Here is a 21,819-nt window from a genome sequence, read left to right on the forward strand (position 1 = left end):
AAAAGGATACAATGATGTTCCAGGGGCCCAGGCGCAGCCAGTTGGGGATGAAGCCTTTGTACAGAGCCATCACACCTTCCGTCTTCACAGTCTGAAAACAGGCACACTTATTTTGAACATTCTGTCACTTCTCTGACAATGTAACATGCCAACTCCATCGTGTTCATGACAGGACCAAACTGCTGAATACTCCCACACCATTAGCAATTCAAAGCCAGCAAACTACAATGGGAAACAACAGGTCATTTTCTTTAAGTATCAACTACATACAGATCTACACAGGGTGCAAGCAGAGAGACCTACTCAAACCTGAAATTTTTGTTCTGCCCAGACCGAAGTCTGGAGCTACTGAAGAAAGTACCTAAAGGAATGTGTGTTACACACGTGCGCATGTGTGTGTGTGTGTGTGTCTGTACACCTGTATAAGTGCCTGGATAGTGTGTGTGTGTGTGTGTGTGCACACAAGTGTGTATATATGTGTGTACATGTCTATGTATGTAAGCAATGGTCAAATGTGTGTTTGTGTGTTGATCTGCGTATAATTATGTGTGGTATGCATGCGCGCACAGGCACACAAATGCGTGTAAGTTTGTGGATGGTGTGTGCATGTGCATGAATGTGTGTGCGAGTGTGCGTTGCATGTGCATGTACATGTGTTTGCACATGCATTTGTGTATGTAAGTAATGGTAAATGTGTGTGTACAGCTATGCATTTGTGCGTCTATTTGTGTATGTGTGGTGTCTGTCAAGGCGTGTGCATGCAAGCGAGTGTGCATGTGTATGTGTGATCAAAAGCAACGGCGATAGTGAAATGAACTGACGCCCAAATGACAGAGACCGCACGCGTGTTTGAACAAAACATAACACTACATGCAGGTAAAGCGGATGAATCTATGGAACGTCGGCAATAGATCCCTGATCTAAACAATGCATACTAACTGGCAGTAGCATCATCGACTGACGTAATCACAACAATACGCAAAAAAAACTAACATATGTCAATATGCTTACAAAGTTTATCTTCTGTGATGAATATGTGCAGTGCTTCTTGGCATTTGTTTTCTGTGTATGTGTATGTATGTGTGTGTGTGTGTGTGTGTGTGTGTGAGGTTTCGCGGTCAGCAAAATGGTAGTTTTTCTTTACTCGGCCTAGTGCTGTAGTCTGAGGGCTTGAATCATAGAAACTACGGGCAAAACGAAGTATTTGGCAGGCCTGTGAACCAATGTCCAAATGAGAGACAAGTGGCGCTTTGAACAACAGTAATCATTTCATGCAAGTGATGCAAATGCATCTTTGATACTTCGGCTATAATACCCAGATCTAAATAACGTACACTAAAACTGCAGCCATGATGGAAGGGTATTGCCACATCCTTGCTTCCGTAATTTCAGAAACAGACTCAAACGTCAATCGTCAATCGCTACTAAGTTTTTGTCACAATTGCTACAAAGTAATGGTTGCAAAAAGTGACAATGTTTGCAGCCCGGCTGAAGGTTGAGGCAGAGATGGTGATGGTGATCACACGCATGCGTTTGTGAGTGTGAGTGTGTGTGTGTGTGCGCGTCAGTGTGAGCGCGCCCATGCCTGCGAGCGTGTAACTGTGATTTTGTGTGTGTGTGTGTGTGTGAGCACACGTAACTCCCCCACCCCCCATTTCAACTTGAGATACAACAGCAGTAGCACCGCAACAGCTGCTGCCAGCATTATCACATTTAAATTTCATACTCCCCACCCATACTTTTTTCTCTCTCTGGATTATCACATTTAAATTTCATACTCCCCACCCATACTTTTTTCTCTCGCTGGATTTGCACAAACCGAAGGAAAGACATCAAGGACTTTTCAAAAGGTGTTGCTCATAAACGATCGCAAAACCACCTATTTTTCTTTTTTTCAGATGTGTGTGTGCGTGCCACTGAGGGAGCGTGATCAACTGCCCCGAGAAAGAAGGGTTGTCAGGTCTCGGACTCAGTATTCTTGTAATTTTTCATCAAAAAGGCTTAATATCATGCCGTCACAAAATATGTTTGGTGAATGCACTTTTCAACCTAAATCTCCAGAGATCAAGGCAATGCGTTTATCTCCCATAGTTTTGAAGACATTGATGCACAAGCAAGAAAACGACACACTGGTTTTGACAAATTTTGATTTTAGTACTTCTCTGGCCTTTCATTTTTGTTCGAATTTCGTCAAATACAAAATCATGTCACTGAACATAAACATGACAGACAAATCAGAGACAGCGACCAGGCGACACAAATTTATACATAACCGAAGACTACCGAAACGAAATTTCTTCATGCCGGAAACTACCCAAAATCATGACGTTCAGTGCTAGATTTCAGGCATATGCTGGACGACTTGCACCCCTATCTATACTACTTGAGGGTTGACTTTTTGATCAAGAAGATGCAGGCAGATGATGAACCACAAATGGAAGGGTACAAGACCATACCAATGGTCAGTTGATATGATTAAAGAATTCTGATGTGGAAAATATAGTGAAAAACCTCTGCAACCTGCTGCACTGCATGAAACTCATTCAAAGGCTAAATTGGTTCCATAACCTGAGGGGCGGGTGAAATGGTAATATTCAATTAAGGTCACTGCTGCTCTTCATATCCTCCTCTGAAGCATGAAGATTTTCTTGCACCTCAAACCATTATAGTATTTCTTCCAGATAGACCCATTTGTTGTTTTTTTCTCCAGCCCCCTTTTCATTATTGTTCCAACTCCCTCTCTCCTCCACATAAAGACCTGCCAAACCTCCACCACACTCTAATGCAGTATTTTAAGGGTTATGCTTTATTTTGCTCCCCCTCCTAGCCTTCTGTAGTGCATTTTGCATTCGCTCTTGAGACATCATCATTACCAAAATAGTTTGATTTTACACACTGTGCCCTACATGTTATGTTCTGGTTGTCAACACACACTAACCTGCAGCAAACAGTCCATAGAGGAGGAATAGACGACATGCATGGTTCCCGAGGAGGCAGCACCTGCAGGACTGACCTTCAGCTTCTTTTGGCTCATCATGCGAGTCTGCAACAATCCAAAAAAGTTCCTTGTGAGACTTCTGGCTGGGAATAGGCATTGAAAATCACAGTGCACATACTGTGGCCATGAAATGATGATGGCAATGATTGTGAGATGGTGATGGATGAGGAGGGTGTGTGGGGGACAGTTTGGGGCCTGTTGCACATAGTAGGCTGTGGTCAGAACCTTGGTTGTACGTGATTTATCCCTCCCTGGATCACTTCCCTCCTCCAAAGCAAGATCTCATGTTCAGCATCTTTTTACTTGGCAAACCTTTTCTCCCCCCCCCCCCCAACTACCTCCCCAAATATAGTTCCAGATTCAAATCTGAACAGATAAAGGGCTCTCCAGCAGGGCATCAACTAGATGAAGGTGCATCTCTTTTCACATAAAGCCAAAACGATAACTGCACTTTCCAGTTCTCAGGAACGTCGTTATCTGCTTTCTCAAAGCACTTGTTCTTGGTTGTACATGTTGCAAAGAATAGTCAAATATCTTGTATAACCATGAACTTCAGAAATCTTATGTGTTAGCACAGCTGGAATATTTCCTCTTACTTTGTAACTTTGTGTACTACACATATCTGCTTCAGGTGGCATGATGAAAATATTTCTATGAGAATTAAAAGATGGGGTGCTATCCATTTTACAATAACCAGAAAGAACCAGTCGCATTATTAACTATCATCGCCATACTGTCAAATTTTTACAACTGAATGGAAACCACAGACCACAGCCTACTTGTGTAGCCCTTTGCTCTTCCACTTCTGAATTTTGATTACTTCCTGCTCCAAGTATTTGTTTCCAGTTTTTGAATTATGTCTTTCAAATACACTCATTTGATCTTTTAACAATGTTTACTCCTCAAAACTAGACTTCATAAAATGTTAAAGTCCATGCATTAAACCAGCATCAAATCTGGAGTTCAAAACTGAAATGTTTGGCGCAATTGTTCACAAGTATTGATAAATATAAACATTGTACAAAGAAAACATGAAGTGCTAAAGGCCAATTATCTGTCTTTTAAAAAAAGGAGAATGACAAGAACAAAGGAAAATGTGTATTTTCATAGCACTGCTCAAGGTAATCTGAATTCAATCAACTTCAGTTTGTGCTTTGAACATCTTTGTTTTAACATGTCTCCCAATTGCTTAAGTTTGGGCACTAAAATTTTGGGCAATCACAGTTACATGATGCACATGCCTCTCACAGTCTGTTCAATCCACACATCTTTCTGTACAAAAGCTGTGATAAAGTGAACATGTCCACCAATACGCTATCAAACAGAACCTTCATTGCCAGAGACGAAATAGTCATCAGTGATTCAATCTCGACTTGGACAGTGGCACAATCTCAAGCAGTGGTGTAGCAACATTAAAACTGATGAAATCTTTCAGTGGTGAGCTTTTCTTTATGGATTTAGTGGCTCCATTTTTCCAAACCAGCAATCTCTATAAAAGACTGCAAAACAATCACTGCAGAACTGAGGAACATCTCCTGCCAATTATTTCATTTTCCAGTGAATTCTCATCTATCTTTTGCAAATTGAGTATGGATGACTGGTATTTCATTACAGCTGTAACTGCTTAATTCATAATTCAAATGGCATGGCAAACTTAAGCCAGACAAAAAGTAATCTTTGACAAAAAGATTGTCAGTGTTCCTTGACAGCAAAACTTTCAGTTCAAAATTTATTTCTTCTTGTATGCCAGTGCCTCTGGTTATATAGACACAATCAGAAAGAAGATAGTACCTTGCAGTTCTCAAACTGACATGATCATCCCTGATACTGTTTCTTATGCAAACGGAATAAAACTGGGGCATACACATTTCCGTTCTCTTCCTCTCAATGACGATTTTCCTCCTCTCACTATACCACAATGAATCCTGAACATACACCGGACTAATCAATATTAGGAAAGTGAAATGGTCAGTCAGTCAACAGCAGCAAGCCAGCTGAGGAGTGATTCATGAGATCTATATGATGAACAGAAATCATTTGCCTGTAGCACTTCAGTTTTCAGACTTCTTCAAAAATAACAAACCTAAATTTCTTGGAATCATTGCTGTGAAATACACTGATCAACATTTGTCCTTTAGTTATTTTATGGACTATAAAAGAATTTTTTGATCTGTTAAATATCAACATTATAACAGATCTTTTATTCGCAATTCATTTCTTTGAAATACAATATCAGATTCATAGCTCTCTCTATTTTTCCAGACCAGTTCCTTTTTTTCCTTTCTTTAAGTTTAATTGTGATTAACTAAAATCTGCAGTGCACCAATATTCTGACATGTGCCTGCATGATTTACCACAAAAACCAAGAATGATTTAGCGATCTTCAAGTATTTGAATACTTGTGCCTGATGCTGATAGTCAATATCCATTTTTGAGTAAATTCAGGATAGTCACCCATGCTGTTAAAATTACAGGCTGCAGAATATGTCATTATTTTGAGTGACCAAGAACAAAAATACTGTATTCAATGAATTAACACACATCTATCAGCCCATTTAGACTTTTGTAAAAAAAAATTACATTGAATTCTTTTTGTTTGATCAAGGCTGCTTTTTCTTTTTGTACTTTTTTTTTTTAATAGAGAGAGCTATCATCCACACATCTATTAAAAAGCCAAAACGTGTTTTTGATAATGAAACAATTTCCAGGTTAATGCTGAATTGTCTGGTTGCTTGAAGTTAAGCTACTGTCATTTAAGATCTGTATTTGGGCTGACCAAAAGTGGGGCGGGTATGAAAACGGAGGTGATGAAACGCAAGATGAAGACATTGCCCCCGACACATGTTACAAAGCCAAAGAGAAACTGAAGTCTACATAGAAACAATGAAGGAATGATGCAATCATAAACACAGTAGTAGGGGATGTAAACTTAACCAAGACCCACTAATGTTGGCGCGTGCGAGGGCACGCCACTTTCCGCTCGTGCCCACCGCTGGACGCCTCCATTGTGGTGGGTTTGTGTCAATCGCGGTACCCAAGGGTACGTCTGCTTCTGCTGCTTCACGGGGTGAGCTTGAAGGCCATCAATCAAGCAGAATGATCTAACACCTTGAAAAATAACAACCATCGAGCCAATAACCAAGTTACAATGAAGCTCACTAGAGCCCCACTGTAGTATGCAAGACATCAGACATACAATCACATATGCACATCATTGTCACCAAAGATGAAAATAATTCTAAAGAGAAACATAATCATCACACAAAGCCAAATCAAATATCCAATCCCAACCCAGCTCATGAAAATCATATCAAGGTGCCTATTATCAAATGATGGTTCCAGACATTCAAAAATTATTGTGTTGCATTTTCCATGCAATTCTCTGACAGCTTTAAAATTCATTTATCTTCAAAAGATGACATAAGACCAATATTATGACAGAGTGTACATCTCAATATTCAATCTCCCTTCAGTTCAAGTTTTCTATTGATCACCTCCATTTATTTATGTATCATATCAATCATGACTAAAACAAAAACCTTTTTGTCTTTTTGGAGCGTTTTACTGATTTTTAATCATCATTGTTCAATTTTACACACCAGAATAAAATATTTTCTTTCACTATGATCATAATATGCAGATCATCTGAATCTGAATGCCATCTCAGCACAATCTTCATTTGTCAAATGACACAGTATCACTCCCATATTGCTGCACTATGAATAACCACTTATAAAGTGAAATAGCTATTTCATCCACTTACCATTTCAAATGTACAGTGCTATCCAAGGGATCTGATCCATATTTCTTCACTATGACCAAGACAATCAACAAACAAAATAACATCTAAATGTTGTAAGTTAAATACTGATTCTACAATATATGTTGATGTCAAAACATTGGTTACATCTTCAAGTAAAGCCGTCTGTGCTGGACACATGCCAGATGCTAGAGCCAACATGAAACAGTTGCAGGTATTTGGGATTCCCTCTAAGTCATGGTAAGCTCTCAGCAGTGATAAATGGGATGTGCATAAAGCCATGATTCACTCCTTACATAAAGGAGGCTATGTTCTCTGAATATGGTGACTGCCTATCAGCAAGACCATGAAAAAGCCATGCAATTCTCTCACCTTTTATAATGCAACTGGAGTCATTAATTTTTTGTGTGAAGAAGCTAATACTATGTGATCCTAGAAATCAGTTGGGAAATGCCAATAAAAAGATTAAAATTTGTTTCCAAAACTGTCAAACCATGACAGTATCAGCTTTCGCTTTGAATGATCAATAGTACTTTCAAGCTGTTTCTGAGACACTTTTGTCCTCTGAAGCCAGGAGCACTTTCAGGCCACAACAGTCAGCTTTATCTATAATGATGAAGCGAAGGATGCTTTTTGACAAAAACAATGTCAGCTTTTTGTCCTGTGGAAAACGCGAGTACTCTGAAAACATGGTTGAGTCGGTTCTTGCTCTGAGAAACTAATATTTCCGAGCGTGTTGATCCAGATTTTCCCCCATGAAGCCAGGAGTACTTTCAGACTGCTAGTCAGCTTTTGCCTTGTGAAGAAGTCAAGATTACTTTCAGACATAATGCCCGTGGAAACCAAGGAACTTTCAGGCCTTGACAGCATGTGCCATTGAGACCAAGCTGGGGTCAACATTTTGTCCTGAGAAGAAGCCAAGTGTACTTCAGATGGTGATAGTGACAGCTTTCTGCACTGTAAACCCAAGAGCCAATTGTAAATGTTGAGTTGGCCATGTAACCAAGAGTACTTTCAGATCATGGTGTAGTCCTCTTTTGCCCCATGAAGCCAAAGCAAACCAGAATTGTTTAATCTCCTTGACATACCATACACACATCCTCTTTTGCCCCATGAAGCCAAAGCAAACCAGAATTGTTTAATCTCCTTGACATATCATACAGACATTTGTCCATCCTTTGATACATTTCTCAACTAAGTTCAACTTGCTCTTTGATTCATTCATCTATCCAACATCTATATATACTCATGTCATGCTTTGCATTCTCCCTGGTTATCCTTTCATAGCATAACTCTCAAACCCTGACCTCAATCCATTTTCACTGTAAACAACATGCTCACAAATCCAAAGCATAAATGTGTTGACCTTCTTGTCCCATTTCCTCATGACACATTATGTCCATGTCCATGCTAAACACTGACTTGGCATGCGATAACTTCATCATGTGCATGGGTGCATTTTGTACATTGACAGCATACTGTCATATGAAGTTGTGGTCACCCCCTGACACTGTACAGGCACTGTATGTTGACAGCTTCACCATCAAATCAAGATATCTAAACCACTGTACTTGTGTACTTGGGAAAGTCCCTGTTCCTCTTCACAGCACTGTTTTGCCTGTCCTTTGCACTCACATTGACATTTGTGTTCTCCTCTGAGCCTTTTTCCAGTCTGTCACTCCAAACACGTAACATGCTGAAATCATTTATTTTATTCATGCCCAAAAGCTCCACATTCAGCTGATGAAAACTTGCATTTTTGAAAAAGAAAAGCTGAATAGCACCCATCAAGGAAGAGTCAAATGTCTACTGGAGTTAATGACAGGGCAAAGAATCTGACAAGACAGTCAGCAATGAGAGAAACTATTTGATTTTCATCTCTGTCAACAATTCTTATTTGGCATCTTAAAAAGAAGCAGCCAGTATCAGAAAAGGATATTATAAAGATATTAAAAGTACTTGGCATCAGAAAAGAAATCATTTAAAGACATCTGCTTTTTCTCCTAGTTTTTCTGTTTTGTTTGGTGAATGTCTTGGCCAAAGAAAGAATGCAATCAAACTCATCAAAACTACTGTTTCTGGTTACACAGTTGGTTTTTTTATTTTTATTTTTTTTTAAAATTATCTGTGTCAGAAAAGAGCTGCCAGAAAGTTTGTCAGTCTGTAGTATCATGTTTGTCAAAGTCATGTCAGGTATGTGCCGTCAGATGTCTTTAAGGGTAAAATTTGCAGGAAGGAAAGCAGCACAATGTGAGATTATTATGACACTGCATAACAAGAGTGGATGGCCTGAAGGGAGCAGCACTGAGGGGATGCCATGGCAGAGACAGGTTACCTGAAGCCATTGCTGGTTTGTGAATCATCATCTGATGGCATCCCCTTTGTTGGCCACACTTCTCAGCCAAGGACAAACCATGTACAGCAAGTCTCCAATTTTCACTACACTGCTTCTCTCTCTTTCATGTCACTGCTATGCGCTTCTCCACATCCAAAGTTCATCCATTACTTTTAAAATTTTACTTTTGAGTGCAGTATCCATAAGCAGATAAAATCTTTTCCCCTCATGATTTTCTCATGCTTATTCTTTTCATTTCATAATCACTGTTTAAAAAACAGTAAATTAAATACATTTGAAATTCCATACAAATTCCACCATCACTGAGCCTTTAACAACAACCCAGTTTGTCCAACGCTGTGTCTGAGGGAGGGGTGTGTGGCTGCTGGGGAAAGGTGTACTGAAAGATTGGTTATGAAACAGAAAACAGGGTCAACAACCCACCTTGACAACGTCGATTGGATTGGAGGCTATTGCACCTGCAAGGCCTGCCAGGAAACTTGCCCTGCACACAAGAAAGCACTGCTGATATTCTCCAAAACAGGAAGGCCTCATGCTGTTTGCTGAGCACTGTCAATGCCTGTTCTTTTGTGCTGCAGCAATAATCCCTATGTCAGAAAAAACCTGCACTGCTTTTGAAAAATACTTAGCTCTGCACTCAGTCAAGCTTTCTTGGATTACTCTATCACAATAATAAGGGAATCACATGTCAGATGTACATGGTATCACTCTAACGTATCACTCTTAACTCTCTCCGGACGAAGGAATGCTCACGCGTTCCTACACAAAACGTATTCAGATTCGGATGAAGGAATGGAATAGCATTCTCCGAAAGTAAACTTCCATCATGCGCTGTACACATGATTTTGTGATTAGCCAAGCAGAGTGCGCTATTCTGGGTCACTCCACAACTGAACAGTATGATTGGTCAGCCTGGGATGTGTGGCCCATCTCGCACACACGCTGACAAAGTCACTGACTGGTCGTCTGCTTGCGTGCCAGCCTGTTAGCAAAGCAGGCTCTTCTCAAAATGTTGTGAAGCGAACAAGGCAGTGACGGCAACGTTTCAGGGTTGCCGAAGTACTTGAAATGCTACAAACTGAAGGGTCGGACATTGAAGAGGTGGATGATGACGAAGAAGAAAGCGAATTTAATGCAGAAAGCGAGCATGGGTATGGTGATTCGGGGTGAAAAATTGGCAGTATTTTCTACATATGGCAAAACTGTAAAAATAAGATGAGAAATTTGATTTTTTTTAATATGTAATAGCTCAACACGTAATAAACCAGTTCTGAAAGTTTCATTTTCTTACACAATATTTTGCATTTTTTGTTTGTTTTTTTACAAATGGGCCGTCTGTGGGGAAAGCAAGGGAGAAAACTTGTCGTCCCGAGTGAGTTAATACTCTGCACTGAAGTGATAATCTGTATTGCAGGAATATGCAGTACTACAGCAAGTGCTCATGCCTTGCTATGCATACAACTGAACAGCTCTAGTATTCTGTATCACAGAATTATGTCACCACGATTTGATGTGCACAAAGGAGTTCTTGATACTCTCCCTCCTCTGCTTTCGAGTCAGTCGATTGTTTACAAGTATTCTGTCTACTGAGGAATAAATGGATGCAGCTGTATTATAGATCTCTACAAATGCGCCCACCCACAAAGGAAATCCTCAAGCTCAAACTCACAAGAAGTGTGTCTCCTTGGTGTCGCCCAGGAGGCCAGACCTGAGGATGTGTTTCTTACAAAGGTCGTAGGCAGGCAGCTCTACCCCAGCCACCACTGCTGCCCTCTGGGCTGTGGGTCCCACACCCTGTAAACCATAACCATCAGCATTTTCAATATACACTCACAAAGAATTTATTTCATTTTAAACGAAATGCATGAGGTAGGGCACAAACACAATAACACATCCGGTGCTCTAAACATTTTCCTTACTGTTATCAAGGCACCAGTGTGTAATTATCGCTACATGATTAATAATCCCACATTTCACGTTAGTATACAGTCAACATGACTAGCCAAAGCTTTATAACTACTATCATTTCACACAAAGGGTATAGCAATATTTTCTTCCTCTTTCCATGTATAGATTTTAATGATTTCTTGTTCTGATATTACTGTCACCCACTGTCTCCCCAAGAAGCCATTTAACCTATCATCTATACAGAATGCATACCTGATGTTCAATGATTGCTGTCTGTAAAAGCAACCATTCAAAATAACAGGTGTTTTTTTTCTCTTTTGTGTACTTCTTACCACTTTCCTTGTATCTCTTAAACCCAACAATGAACATGTGAAATACTTGATCAGAACTATTTTTGCTGGAACTGACAGGTGTAAAAAATACCACTCACCCTCCACAGTCCTCCAAGACCTTCCGTCTTGTAGATCTTGATGAAAGAACACAGCATGTTGTCACACTTGGTCTGTGACCCCGTGGCCTGCATCCTCACCTATTACATACAGTCCTTGCTGTGACAACTGGGACAAACGTTTTTATATAATAGGCGCACTACAAATATTTGTAGCCAGAGCTTTCAATGAAGGCATTGCAAGCCTGACATGTACACAAGGGTAACAGTACTAGTTTGTCTCTCCACTGTGCCACAGTTTGATTTCCTTAATTTGGTAACCTGAGAAAACACTGCAATGGCCTCTGAGAGGTTAGTTTCTTTCTTCTAGACAAACTATCAATGTTTTCAAACCACAACAAAGAAAAAGTAATGGGAGGACACCACAGATAATAAACCAAACTGTCACCCTAGACCATATCATTACAACAACAAAACACACACACACACACAAATCAATTATTGCAGATATATTTCACATGCACACATGCACTGACTGACAAGTAGACAAGCACACACAGACATGCAGTTCACAGCCACACGGCCCACCTTAAGGACATCAGTCGGATTGGCAATGGAGCTGGACACCACCCCAGCGGTGATGCCACAGATGACGTTGATAGCGAGTGTTTCATCTGCATCGCATAAATGACCATTTAACAATGTATGAACATTCTGACAGTCCACTACAATATTTGAAACAGCCATTTTAGATGCAGCACTTTGTGTCATAAATATAGAAAACAAAAGGTAAATATAACCCCAAATGAAAAGATGTAACAGCGTGACACTACAAATATGTGGTTAAAGCTAGCAACCAAAATAACATTACAGTTGATTTTTTTTTTTTTTTTGCAACCTTGTGCATTACACAGCAAAAAAGCTTCTTAAATTAAAAAAAAACTTGGCTTATTTTCACATGAGATAATATGTATATATTATCAAATCGAGTGGACTGGTCTACTGCACTGTCTTGTATGTCAGATTTTTGCACAACCATGTGATAAACCATAAAAACCAACCTTTCGGGTTTGAGATAAAAGCACGTTTCAGAGTATGATAGACACCAATCTTGATGGTACCATAAGTCGCTTGACGTAACAGAGCAGGGGCAATTCTGTTGACAAAAATATGTATCAATGGAGACTGAAATCATTTGTTTACAAAGACATATATCATGAATCACACAATGCAATATAAACATTTTTCTGACATGCTACTTGTTAGAAAATATTTGTTACTGCTGTTTAACACACTCAGTCAGAAGACAGCATTCCATTCTAACTTATAAAACTCACAGTCAGTCTTCCTCCTTCCACAAATAAGTAGTTATTCAAAATGTATTCTTTTGTCATCTGACATATGATAAACAGTATGAATGACCGAGCTACTTCAAAAGAAAAGTTAACAAAAATTTACTTTTCAAAAGCCAACTCACGTATTTAACTACTTACCCTGAGTACAAAGCGACAGCACCTTCTTCACGCAGAATACGAAAGAATGCATGGGACATGCCCCGGTACTTTAAATCTGTGAAGCGAGCATCTATCTTCTGGCCTTGGATCTGAAGGCGTGTTTTGGTGGTATCTATGGGAAACGTTCCTGTAACACCCAAATCAGTTGTGGTCAACACATGCATGGTGATAGTGGATATGCTCTACAAAACCTGGCTTCTGAACCATATTTACAACAAAAAAGAGAACATTTTCTGGCGTCAGTTAATCCAAAACATTATTTTCACAACAGAATCACAATCCAAATTTCCTATTTAAAAAAAAAAAAAAAAAGAAAAAAGAAAAAGAAAGCACAACTTCCTTTAACATTTTTGGTTTCAACCTAAAGTGTGAGGGTGGTTTTTTTCCCCCTTGAGTAACTGTGGGCTGTCAAGGCATTGAAATAAACGGTAAACACTGACCACATTCAGCTGTGATGGAAGCAAGTCCTCCATAAACAAAGGGACGCCAATCGTTCATTCCGTGTACAGATGAATCCCCTTCAGGTGAAGACTTATGGGACTGAACAGCAGACGGAGTGCTGTTTAATTCCTGGTCAACTCTGCAAACATAACGACAATACTGTTGTTATCAATGTACAGTGAATAAGACTTACCAAATAGACTGTTACTCAAAAAGTGGAAAAACCTGTTATACGAAACCAATAACAACATAGCAGCTGGCATGGGCTGCCAAGAGACTAAAGAAAAAAAAAAAGGACATTCTTCTTTGTCTTTTTAGGCACAGCAGGAAAGCATTAAAATAGTGTTGACATAAAGTCGTCCTACACCTGAAGAAACATGAATACTACTGTGAATGGCATAAGCAAATTATAATCAACTGAGTAGTGGACAAAGTTCATGAAAACTGTATCAAGTTAAAAACAAAACAAAAAACAACAATAAATAGAAAAGGTGTCCCAAAATAACCAAAACTTAAGCAAATTTATAAGGGATCTAAATTCTGGCTTCACACACTAACTTTTCTTCTAACTAGCTGAACAATCACAAAATACTAGCTTTAATTAACTAGACAGCTCACAAAGGATGTATTTACATTTCACACTTGGCATAGTTGGCTGTTGCAGAAGGAGGATGATGGACAAAGCTCATTTTCAATTTCAATCAAAGTTTTCTATTACAATCAAATAATAAAACAGCAATAGCAAACAAAATACCCCATGCCAGGCTATGCAACACAGAACTTCAGTCCAGCCCTGTGACATTTCCAGGCCAGCAAGTAGTTGGAGAAGAGAGGGAAATCAATAAAATTCTGGAGATGGCAGATATCAGGGATGATGGCTGGCATTTAAAAAACAACTTAAATGTTTTCATGACCTTTTGCTTTGACTCCTGACCCAGTCTGAAGAGGACATGATGTAAAAGCGACCTTTTGTTTTTAAAAGGTAACAGATGGGTGTGTCAAACCTCTTGTGGTCGCTTGCTGCACTCTGCCAAGGGGATATGAGATTACTCAGTTGCTTAACTGTACAACTCTGCAATAAGGGAGTTTACATTCTTTGTATACGATATCCATAAGCACATGCACTTATGTACCAGTTCAACCAGCAGGTTTATCAGATTTCACAGAATGAATTGTGGAAAGCTTAAAGTTAAAGTAAACTGTTAAAGAGAAATTCAGCAGTGAAACACATTCTGTTTAGAAATAATTCCATAGAAAAGGGCACTGGCTGACAAGCGCATAAATGCACCTGCGCGCCTCAATACACTGAGTAACACCATTATGTCAGAGCAGTTCTAACACTATTCAATTTTGTATCAATATTCCCTGACAAAATGGATCGATAGATCTATTATAGTATTAATATACACCGGTATCACTTCCTGAAATAAAGAAGCAATAACCAACTCTCCAGTTTCCTCCTGCAATGACCCACCAAAACCTGTATGGCAGAAGACTAAGTGATAAAAGTCTGACTGCAGCTTGAAGACTTGGCCAGCTTCCATGGAGCCCAGCTTTTAATCTGCCAACCTCATCAACCTGCTCGCCACTAAATTCAGTCACCTCATCACCCTGCTTGCCACCGAATTCAATCAGCTAGAATAGGTAACAAGAGCTCTCAACACATCTGTGTCTGCCTTCTGTCCTGGGCAGACAGCACATCAGGAACAATCTCCTGTCTTCATCCTGAAGCTTACTAAATAAAATGAATCGTCGTGATCAACATGTTCCATCCATCTTATGTGTTTCAATGAATCTTACAATTTCAACCTGAATACCGTGTGAACCAACAGCTGAATCAAATGCCGTCCAAATAGGCAAGCATATCCGTTTTGGATACATGGGTTTTTGTGACAAAAAACCCACAAAAAACAAAACAAACAAAAAAAACCCACACCCGTAATCGAAGCAAATGCAAGATTTGACAGCTGCGAGCAAATGAAGCCTTGAACAGGAAAAGTCTCGAAATTGCAAAGACTTTTCCATTCTCCCCCACTGGCATGGTGGAGGCTGTATTTTTGAGAGGTGAGTGATCTTTTTGAGTTTTTCATCAACTTGGATACAAATGCAGGAAGAAAAAAAAAATTAGCCAATACTGCAAATTTCATAATGTCAAGACAGCTAGAAGTCTGGACCATCCATGATCAACACAACTTACTCAACCATTCCAACATGCATCACTATCACAAATCCATTTCTTACTGCACTGCAATGGTCATGGTGTCTGTCATTATTATTATTTTAATTCTAAGAAGAATATGTGTGAAGACAGGCAGTAAACTGTAAAGCGGCAGATTAAGAAAGTTTTGGGGGGAGAGGCAGAGGAAGATCAGGGGAGACTGGCATCTCGCCAGAGCCAGTGTAGCTTGAGTCTATTCACTGTCAGCCTACAGCATGAAGCAAGGTGAACTGAATTGCCCTTTGATGTCTCTTATGACCTTCCAGCCTTTGCCATCAAACTTCCACCACCAACTGAATGCCCAGCAGCCAATGTTACAAAACCATAAGAGAGGGACAGACGGGAGGAACATAAAGACAGACAGAGGAGGGAAACAAAGAAAGAAATATTTTCATCAGTTAGTAACTCTTAATACTAAATAAAATATAACCATGTGTTGGCAACATGTCAACAAACTTTTGTGTTCCATGTCCTTGTCAAGATTGCATTTCAGCAATTCAAACCACTCCTGCTACACAAGCAGAAAAACTCACCCAAATCCAGTTTCTATGGTATACTCGTTTTTTCTTGCAATATTGTCAAAGACAGACTACACAATATACACACAAGATGAAACTTCAATTTAAAGAATTCCCACTGATAGAAAAAAAGAAAGAAAAAGAAGTGATACTGTAGTATTCATTTTACAAGCTGGATCCAAACTGATATGGGCATGCACATGTAAATAAAGATTTACAAAAGTAACATTTTCTAGAGAATTGTTAAAATGAAAAAAGACTTAACACTATTTCAATATCAGTTCCCCCCCCCCCCTCCCAATCTAATAAAGTACATTTTATCTAATGTGTTGTACAACTCTCTATTCACACAATTCATGCCCTGTGGAACACCACTACACACTCCACAGCCATCCACACACACAACCTATAAAATAGATGAGGGAATACTCTACAAATATGTAAAACATTGCTAAGGGCATGCTTGGCAATATAAATGCCCAGAGAAAGTTGGAGTGCTGTGCACAGAATGCAACCTGGCTGGAGTGCTATGCAGAGCCAAACCAAATGGCAGCAAGTTCCAAATTTTTTGTGATGAAAACTAAAAACAACTATCTTCTTTGATCATGCACATATCATGTCTCAACTGAGTATACTATATCACAGTCTCAACTGTTTTAATTCTAAAAGTAAAATGAAAAAACAGCCACCTACCTAATAATATATATGTGTGTGTATGAACACATGCACTGCATTTGTCCATTATAAACAATATAGTAACTGTTTTTAACAACATGTGCTTACACCTCAACTGATTCAGTCATATGCTTTAAGTTGCTGGAAAAAAAAAAGTTAACACATAATAATACCCAAATTCATGTGCACAACATACAACACAGCCTTCAATTCACAATGTGTGCAACATGCCACCACTGCCCCCCCCCCCCACCCCCCCTTCCCAAAATCTGGTACATGATAAACTTTCACTTACACCACACCTGCATAAATGAGAAATAAAGAGGTCAGGATGTAGACCACAGGGAGGGTTGCACATTGTACAGCAAGAGGAAAAGGGGAAACTGAAGAGTACACAAGGACTGAAGAGGAAGGGTGCATAAACTAAATTTTTATTTTGGCAATTTCAGTGCAACAGTTCAGTTATAATATGTAACAAATTCTGCTCTTATGTTTATCACATTTGAGTGATTGTACTATTGCCTGACAAGACAAATATTTAATCCTTTCTTAGTATGAATAAAGTACTTTCAATTCCAAAATGATGTTAAACATTGATTTAAAGTACCTGAAACTACTGATTGTGATATACACCAGCCAAGATCAAGTGAAAACAATAACAGAGACCAGGGCAGCCATTCTACTTTCTTGTGACAACAAACAAAAACTGTAAAAGCACTAGGCAAAGTATCAGAAGCTGGAATAGAACTCGTGTGTGTGTGTGTGTGTGTGTGTGTGTGTGTGTGTGTGTGTGTGTGTGTATGTGTGTCTGTGATAACCCAATCAGCTGATGGTCCAGAAGTGAAGCGAATCAAAATCACAGTGCCTGTCAATTCTGATTCAGGACTTCCATCCCCTCCCTTCATTACTCCAATGCAACCATAACTTGGCGCAAGTTTAACAAACGTGGCGGATCAACTGTGCTTCAAATTCAAAGCACAATATCACATCCACACCCAAATTCAGTTGGGTAGTACAAACTGTTTCTGCTTCAAATATCCAAATGATAATCCCATTCAGTCCACTACTGTATTCCCCTGCTCCCTGCAGCAAGTTAAGCTGCACAACATACTGGTAGTGGTACAACAAATCACACAGGGTACTGAAGCATGACTGATTTAACTGAATGGTCTTACAGCTACAATGAATGCAACACCATTGGAACGAAGCATAATTTGCAAAAGTCTCTCTAAATACAGCCCCTCTCATGTAGTTTGGTGGTCTTGTCTAGCTTTCTCAAAATATCTGTCTGCATTCCAAGTAGACGGATGGATATGCTGGAATAAAGAATGTTTACAATTCATTTATTCAATTTATTGTCATGATGCATGTCTTGACTCCATGCATTTCAGCATTTAGTGCCTTAAAAAAGCCAATGAAATGCCTGAAACAAGTGAAAGCCAACAGAACACACTGGAAAGCCTGGCAGACTTCAAAGGCCATTGCCAGGCTATATATATATATATATATATATATATATATAATATCAAACTGATCTAATCATCCAATAAGACTGAAAACCAAGCAAGTTCACCTCAATCGATAACATTTACATCAAATCTATTTGCCTTCTGCCTCATTCAATTTCGAAATATAAAAAAAATCTCAGGTGGGGCATAATAAAATGAGCCTTTAGCCTAGTTTAGGATATGGAATCAGCAGACCAATGTCCCTGGCAAGTGACATACATTTTCCAGCTTCATCAACCCACGTTAAGAATGGTTGGTTGTTAAGAGTAAGTCCAATAAGGCAAATGTATTAGGTGTGGCATGTGTGTGTATGAGAGAGAGGAAGAAGAGGGGAGGAGAAAGAGAGACAGAGGGGGAGTGAGAGAAAAGGATAGACAGAGACAGAGAGAAACAAACTATAAACACCCAGATCGTAACTGCAATTCTTCTCTGATGTCAAATATTTTAAGTCAAATTTATTTCAAACTGGAAAAACCTCAGGCCAGAATGTGGAGGCCAATATCAGTACATATTTGACTATTTAACTTGAGGTTCAGAAATAATAAATTAATCAAGCAGCTCAGTAAAATCAAATAATCCATGAAAAACTGCATTTCAAAATCTGACTTGACTAAGACCATATCATTGCAAACTCATCAATGGTACTTGAACGATTTCACAAAAGCATACAGCGTCAGTCCAACCAATCACAATGATTTCACAGAAGCATACTGCATCAGTCCAACCAATCACAACACAACTTTGTCACTAATGAGATCTGGTCATCATGGGCTTATCGTTTTGCAGTTCTTCCTAATCGAGTTTCAACACGACTATTTTTAATGTTAATCAGCTGTAGCTCCTTTAGTTTAATTAGTATGCAACAAATTCACTCCAAATATTGAGAAATATCTTCTTGGCGTTCACAGCTACACCATCAGTCCAGTTCTGTTGACGAATGATACTGCTGTGAAATATGATGCAAAGTATCAAAACTACACAATGTGTCAAATCTTGTTTAAGATAAAAAATAAAATGAATTGCTTTGCTTTGGTTGAAATATACAATGCAATTCCAACATCTGCACGAAAATAGTATATATGCTGGTGTTATACTATTGAAACAACAGGCAAAGATATAGTAAGCAACCTTTTTTCATTTAAAAACCATGGCTTTTGTGATTATTATAACTGACCTGGATGAAATGTATGTTTCTCAGCAAGCAAGTGCAAAAGCATACAGAAAAAGCTCTGAAATCAAAACAAATGGACAGTAAAAACATTTCCTTTCTCTTCTTTTACAGCATAAAACACGCAGAGTAACTATCAAACTAGATACGCACACACGACTCAAAACCAGTGATGCTTCAGCTTAGCAATTCTTCTGGCTCGTATAAAATGAACGGCAAGAAACAATCTTCCACCCCCCTTCAAATAATTAGCTTAGCCTGAAGTGAACTTCAGTGCAGCCTTAAAGTATAGTGAAGAAACAATTTGACTATCAATACATTATAATTAATAGAAATGCTTCAAAACTTATCTGGAAACTGAATGAAAAAGTCCCCAATGCAGCATCCTCAAGGCAAGTGACTATCTAATCAAATCAATATTCACATAATGTAACATTTTAGCGTTATTCAGATAAAATGTTAGTTAAGCCTTCAATGGGGATATATCTATCTAGCAGTTGCTTCTGGATTAATGCTGGTTCAGGAAAGGAATAAACATACCTGGTAAAAAATTATAGAGGGCAGTGTTAACAAGTAAAGCCTACAATTCTTTTCTTTTTCTTTTCAAGGGCAAAAAGAAATCACACTGAAAAAAAAAAGGTGGGAACAGAGTGACGGCAGGAGAAAGCCTTAATCCATGAACTTGGAAAACATGCACCTTACTGTTCTTCAGACTGAACCTGCAGCTCCATGGTAAGTAAAGGCACGGACCAGCTTGTGTATTTTGAATACGACACAGCAACTGCTGCACTGGTAATGTGATGGCAACTCCACTGCTGCGTCAACAGTTGAAAAATGGCCATCAACGTATTTTCTACTTCTTGAAAAGACACTAAAATTTTTTTTTTTTAAATTCCCTTTAAGAATAAAATTAACACGTTATCTCAATGGGATTTCTCACAGAATGCTTCACAGTTTGTTCTATATCAATGCACATTCAAATTTCAGTCTAAGAATTTATTTTACATACAGGAAGTTAAAAGAATAGGCTTCCAGGTTTCAAATTAATATTTACACTAACAACAAATGGATCCATAGTGGCCATGAGGTGAGGGGGTGGGGGAAGGTAAACAGAATAAATGCTGACTTATCAGGCTATTCTAGGACAACACAATGAAGTGGAGTTGTATGTCTGTGTGTGCACACATGTGCAGGGCAGGTGGTGGTGGGGGAAAGGGGCAGAGGGGTCATGGTTACTGAAACTGAAGAGACTGCCAGACAAGCAGTAATGAGCTATTGATTTTTTTTGCCCCATTCCCTTTCAGGTTGCATGCAGGCAGAATGGGGCAACAGCTCTCCAGGGCAATAAGCAACTGATGTCCAATATCACTACTGTTGGCTGTGTTGCTCTCAGAAATTTATGATCACTGGACTGCTCTCATTTCAGAGCCTTGAGCAACAAGAACACTGCTGCGATGTCCAATGTTTTTACTTCTTTGCTTATAATTCCAACATCAACAATAGCATGCTATTTTATCTAACACACCCATTCATTAATCAATAATACGTAAATTTTATAAATAAATAATAAATATCTATTTCAAATAATTGTTGTTAATACCCATGAAACATGAACATGAACAGTTTTTGTTGTTGGCTTCCTTTTTTTTTTTTTTTTTTAAAAATCTTTATCAAATCCAATTCAAAAGTAAGGCAAAATTTGTACTTTGAGTAAGTGTTATATCCTAAAATTTTATTCAATTTTGTCCTTTCACACTGAATACTACTGCATAATGTTCCACCACTGCCCAGGAACTGGCACCAAAAGCTTCTACTGGAATCTAGCCTGGAGCCGTAACAGTTTAGGTGAGGTTCAGCACAGTCGTTACTGTGATTATGGATCATTTGACCGAAATCACACTTCTTCCCCCATTGGCAAAACTATGCTCCCTCCTTCAACACACATTGTGTATTGTCATCTGTACATTGCCTATCACTCTTTTGTATACATATGTCATATGGTTTAAGAGAGAGAGAGAGAGATAGAGGGAGGGAGGGAGAGACGCTTTTGACGCTTTGATGTTTTACTGTCACTGACTGTACAGTCCTTGTGACAGGAGGGAACAATACATTATCGGGAGACATAAGATCAAACAAACATAATATAAATCAATATTCTCATCACACACACAAATAATGCATATAATACAGAAAATGAGACAAACATAAAACAACTGATAACACTGGTCAGCTTGACCATCCAAAATGAATAAATATTATTGCATACACATACACACAATCATGTGTATCTATCAAATTATCATCCAATAACATAACCTATAATAGTTGGGGGTTTTTTTCTTCTATAAATGAATAATAACAGTCACA

The 21,819-nt window shown here is 38.8% G+C and overlaps 1 protein-coding gene across 4 annotated transcripts in view; it reads right to left on the reverse strand.

Annotated features, from left to right (window-relative positions):
• LOC143289073 (kidney mitochondrial carrier protein 1-like) overlaps positions 1-21,819 on the reverse strand; it is a 28,446-nt gene that overhangs the window by 2,574 nt on the left and 4,053 nt on the right. Inside the window, exons 2-11 of one of the 4 annotated variants that reach the window (XM_076597905.1) lie at positions 20,155-20,267; positions 13,365-13,504; positions 12,904-13,051; positions 12,472-12,566; positions 11,999-12,084; positions 11,453-11,551; positions 10,784-10,908; positions 9,538-9,598; positions 2,939-3,043; positions 11-91 (exon numbers count right to left, since the gene is read on the reverse strand). In XM_076597905.1, the coding sequence (XP_076454020.1) occupies positions 11-91; positions 2,939-3,043; positions 9,538-9,598; positions 10,784-10,908; positions 11,453-11,551; positions 11,999-12,084; positions 12,472-12,566; positions 12,904-13,051; positions 13,365-13,504; positions 20,155-20,183 (969 nt within the window). In that variant the 5' untranslated portion in view covers positions 20,184-20,267. Of the gene's footprint in view, positions 1-10; positions 92-2,938; positions 3,044-9,537; positions 9,599-10,783; positions 10,909-11,452; positions 11,552-11,998; positions 12,085-12,471; positions 12,567-12,903; positions 13,052-13,364; positions 13,505-20,149; positions 20,268-21,819 lie in introns of those variants that run through there. The other 3 variants (XM_076597906.1, XM_076597908.1, XM_076597907.1) reach the window with 3 other exon arrangements.

This window comes from Babylonia areolata, chromosome 13, assembly GCF_041734735.1.
Source record: "Babylonia areolata isolate BAREFJ2019XMU chromosome 13, ASM4173473v1, whole genome shotgun sequence".
Lineage (NCBI taxonomy): Eukaryota > Metazoa > Mollusca > Gastropoda > Neogastropoda > Buccinidae > Babylonia > Babylonia areolata.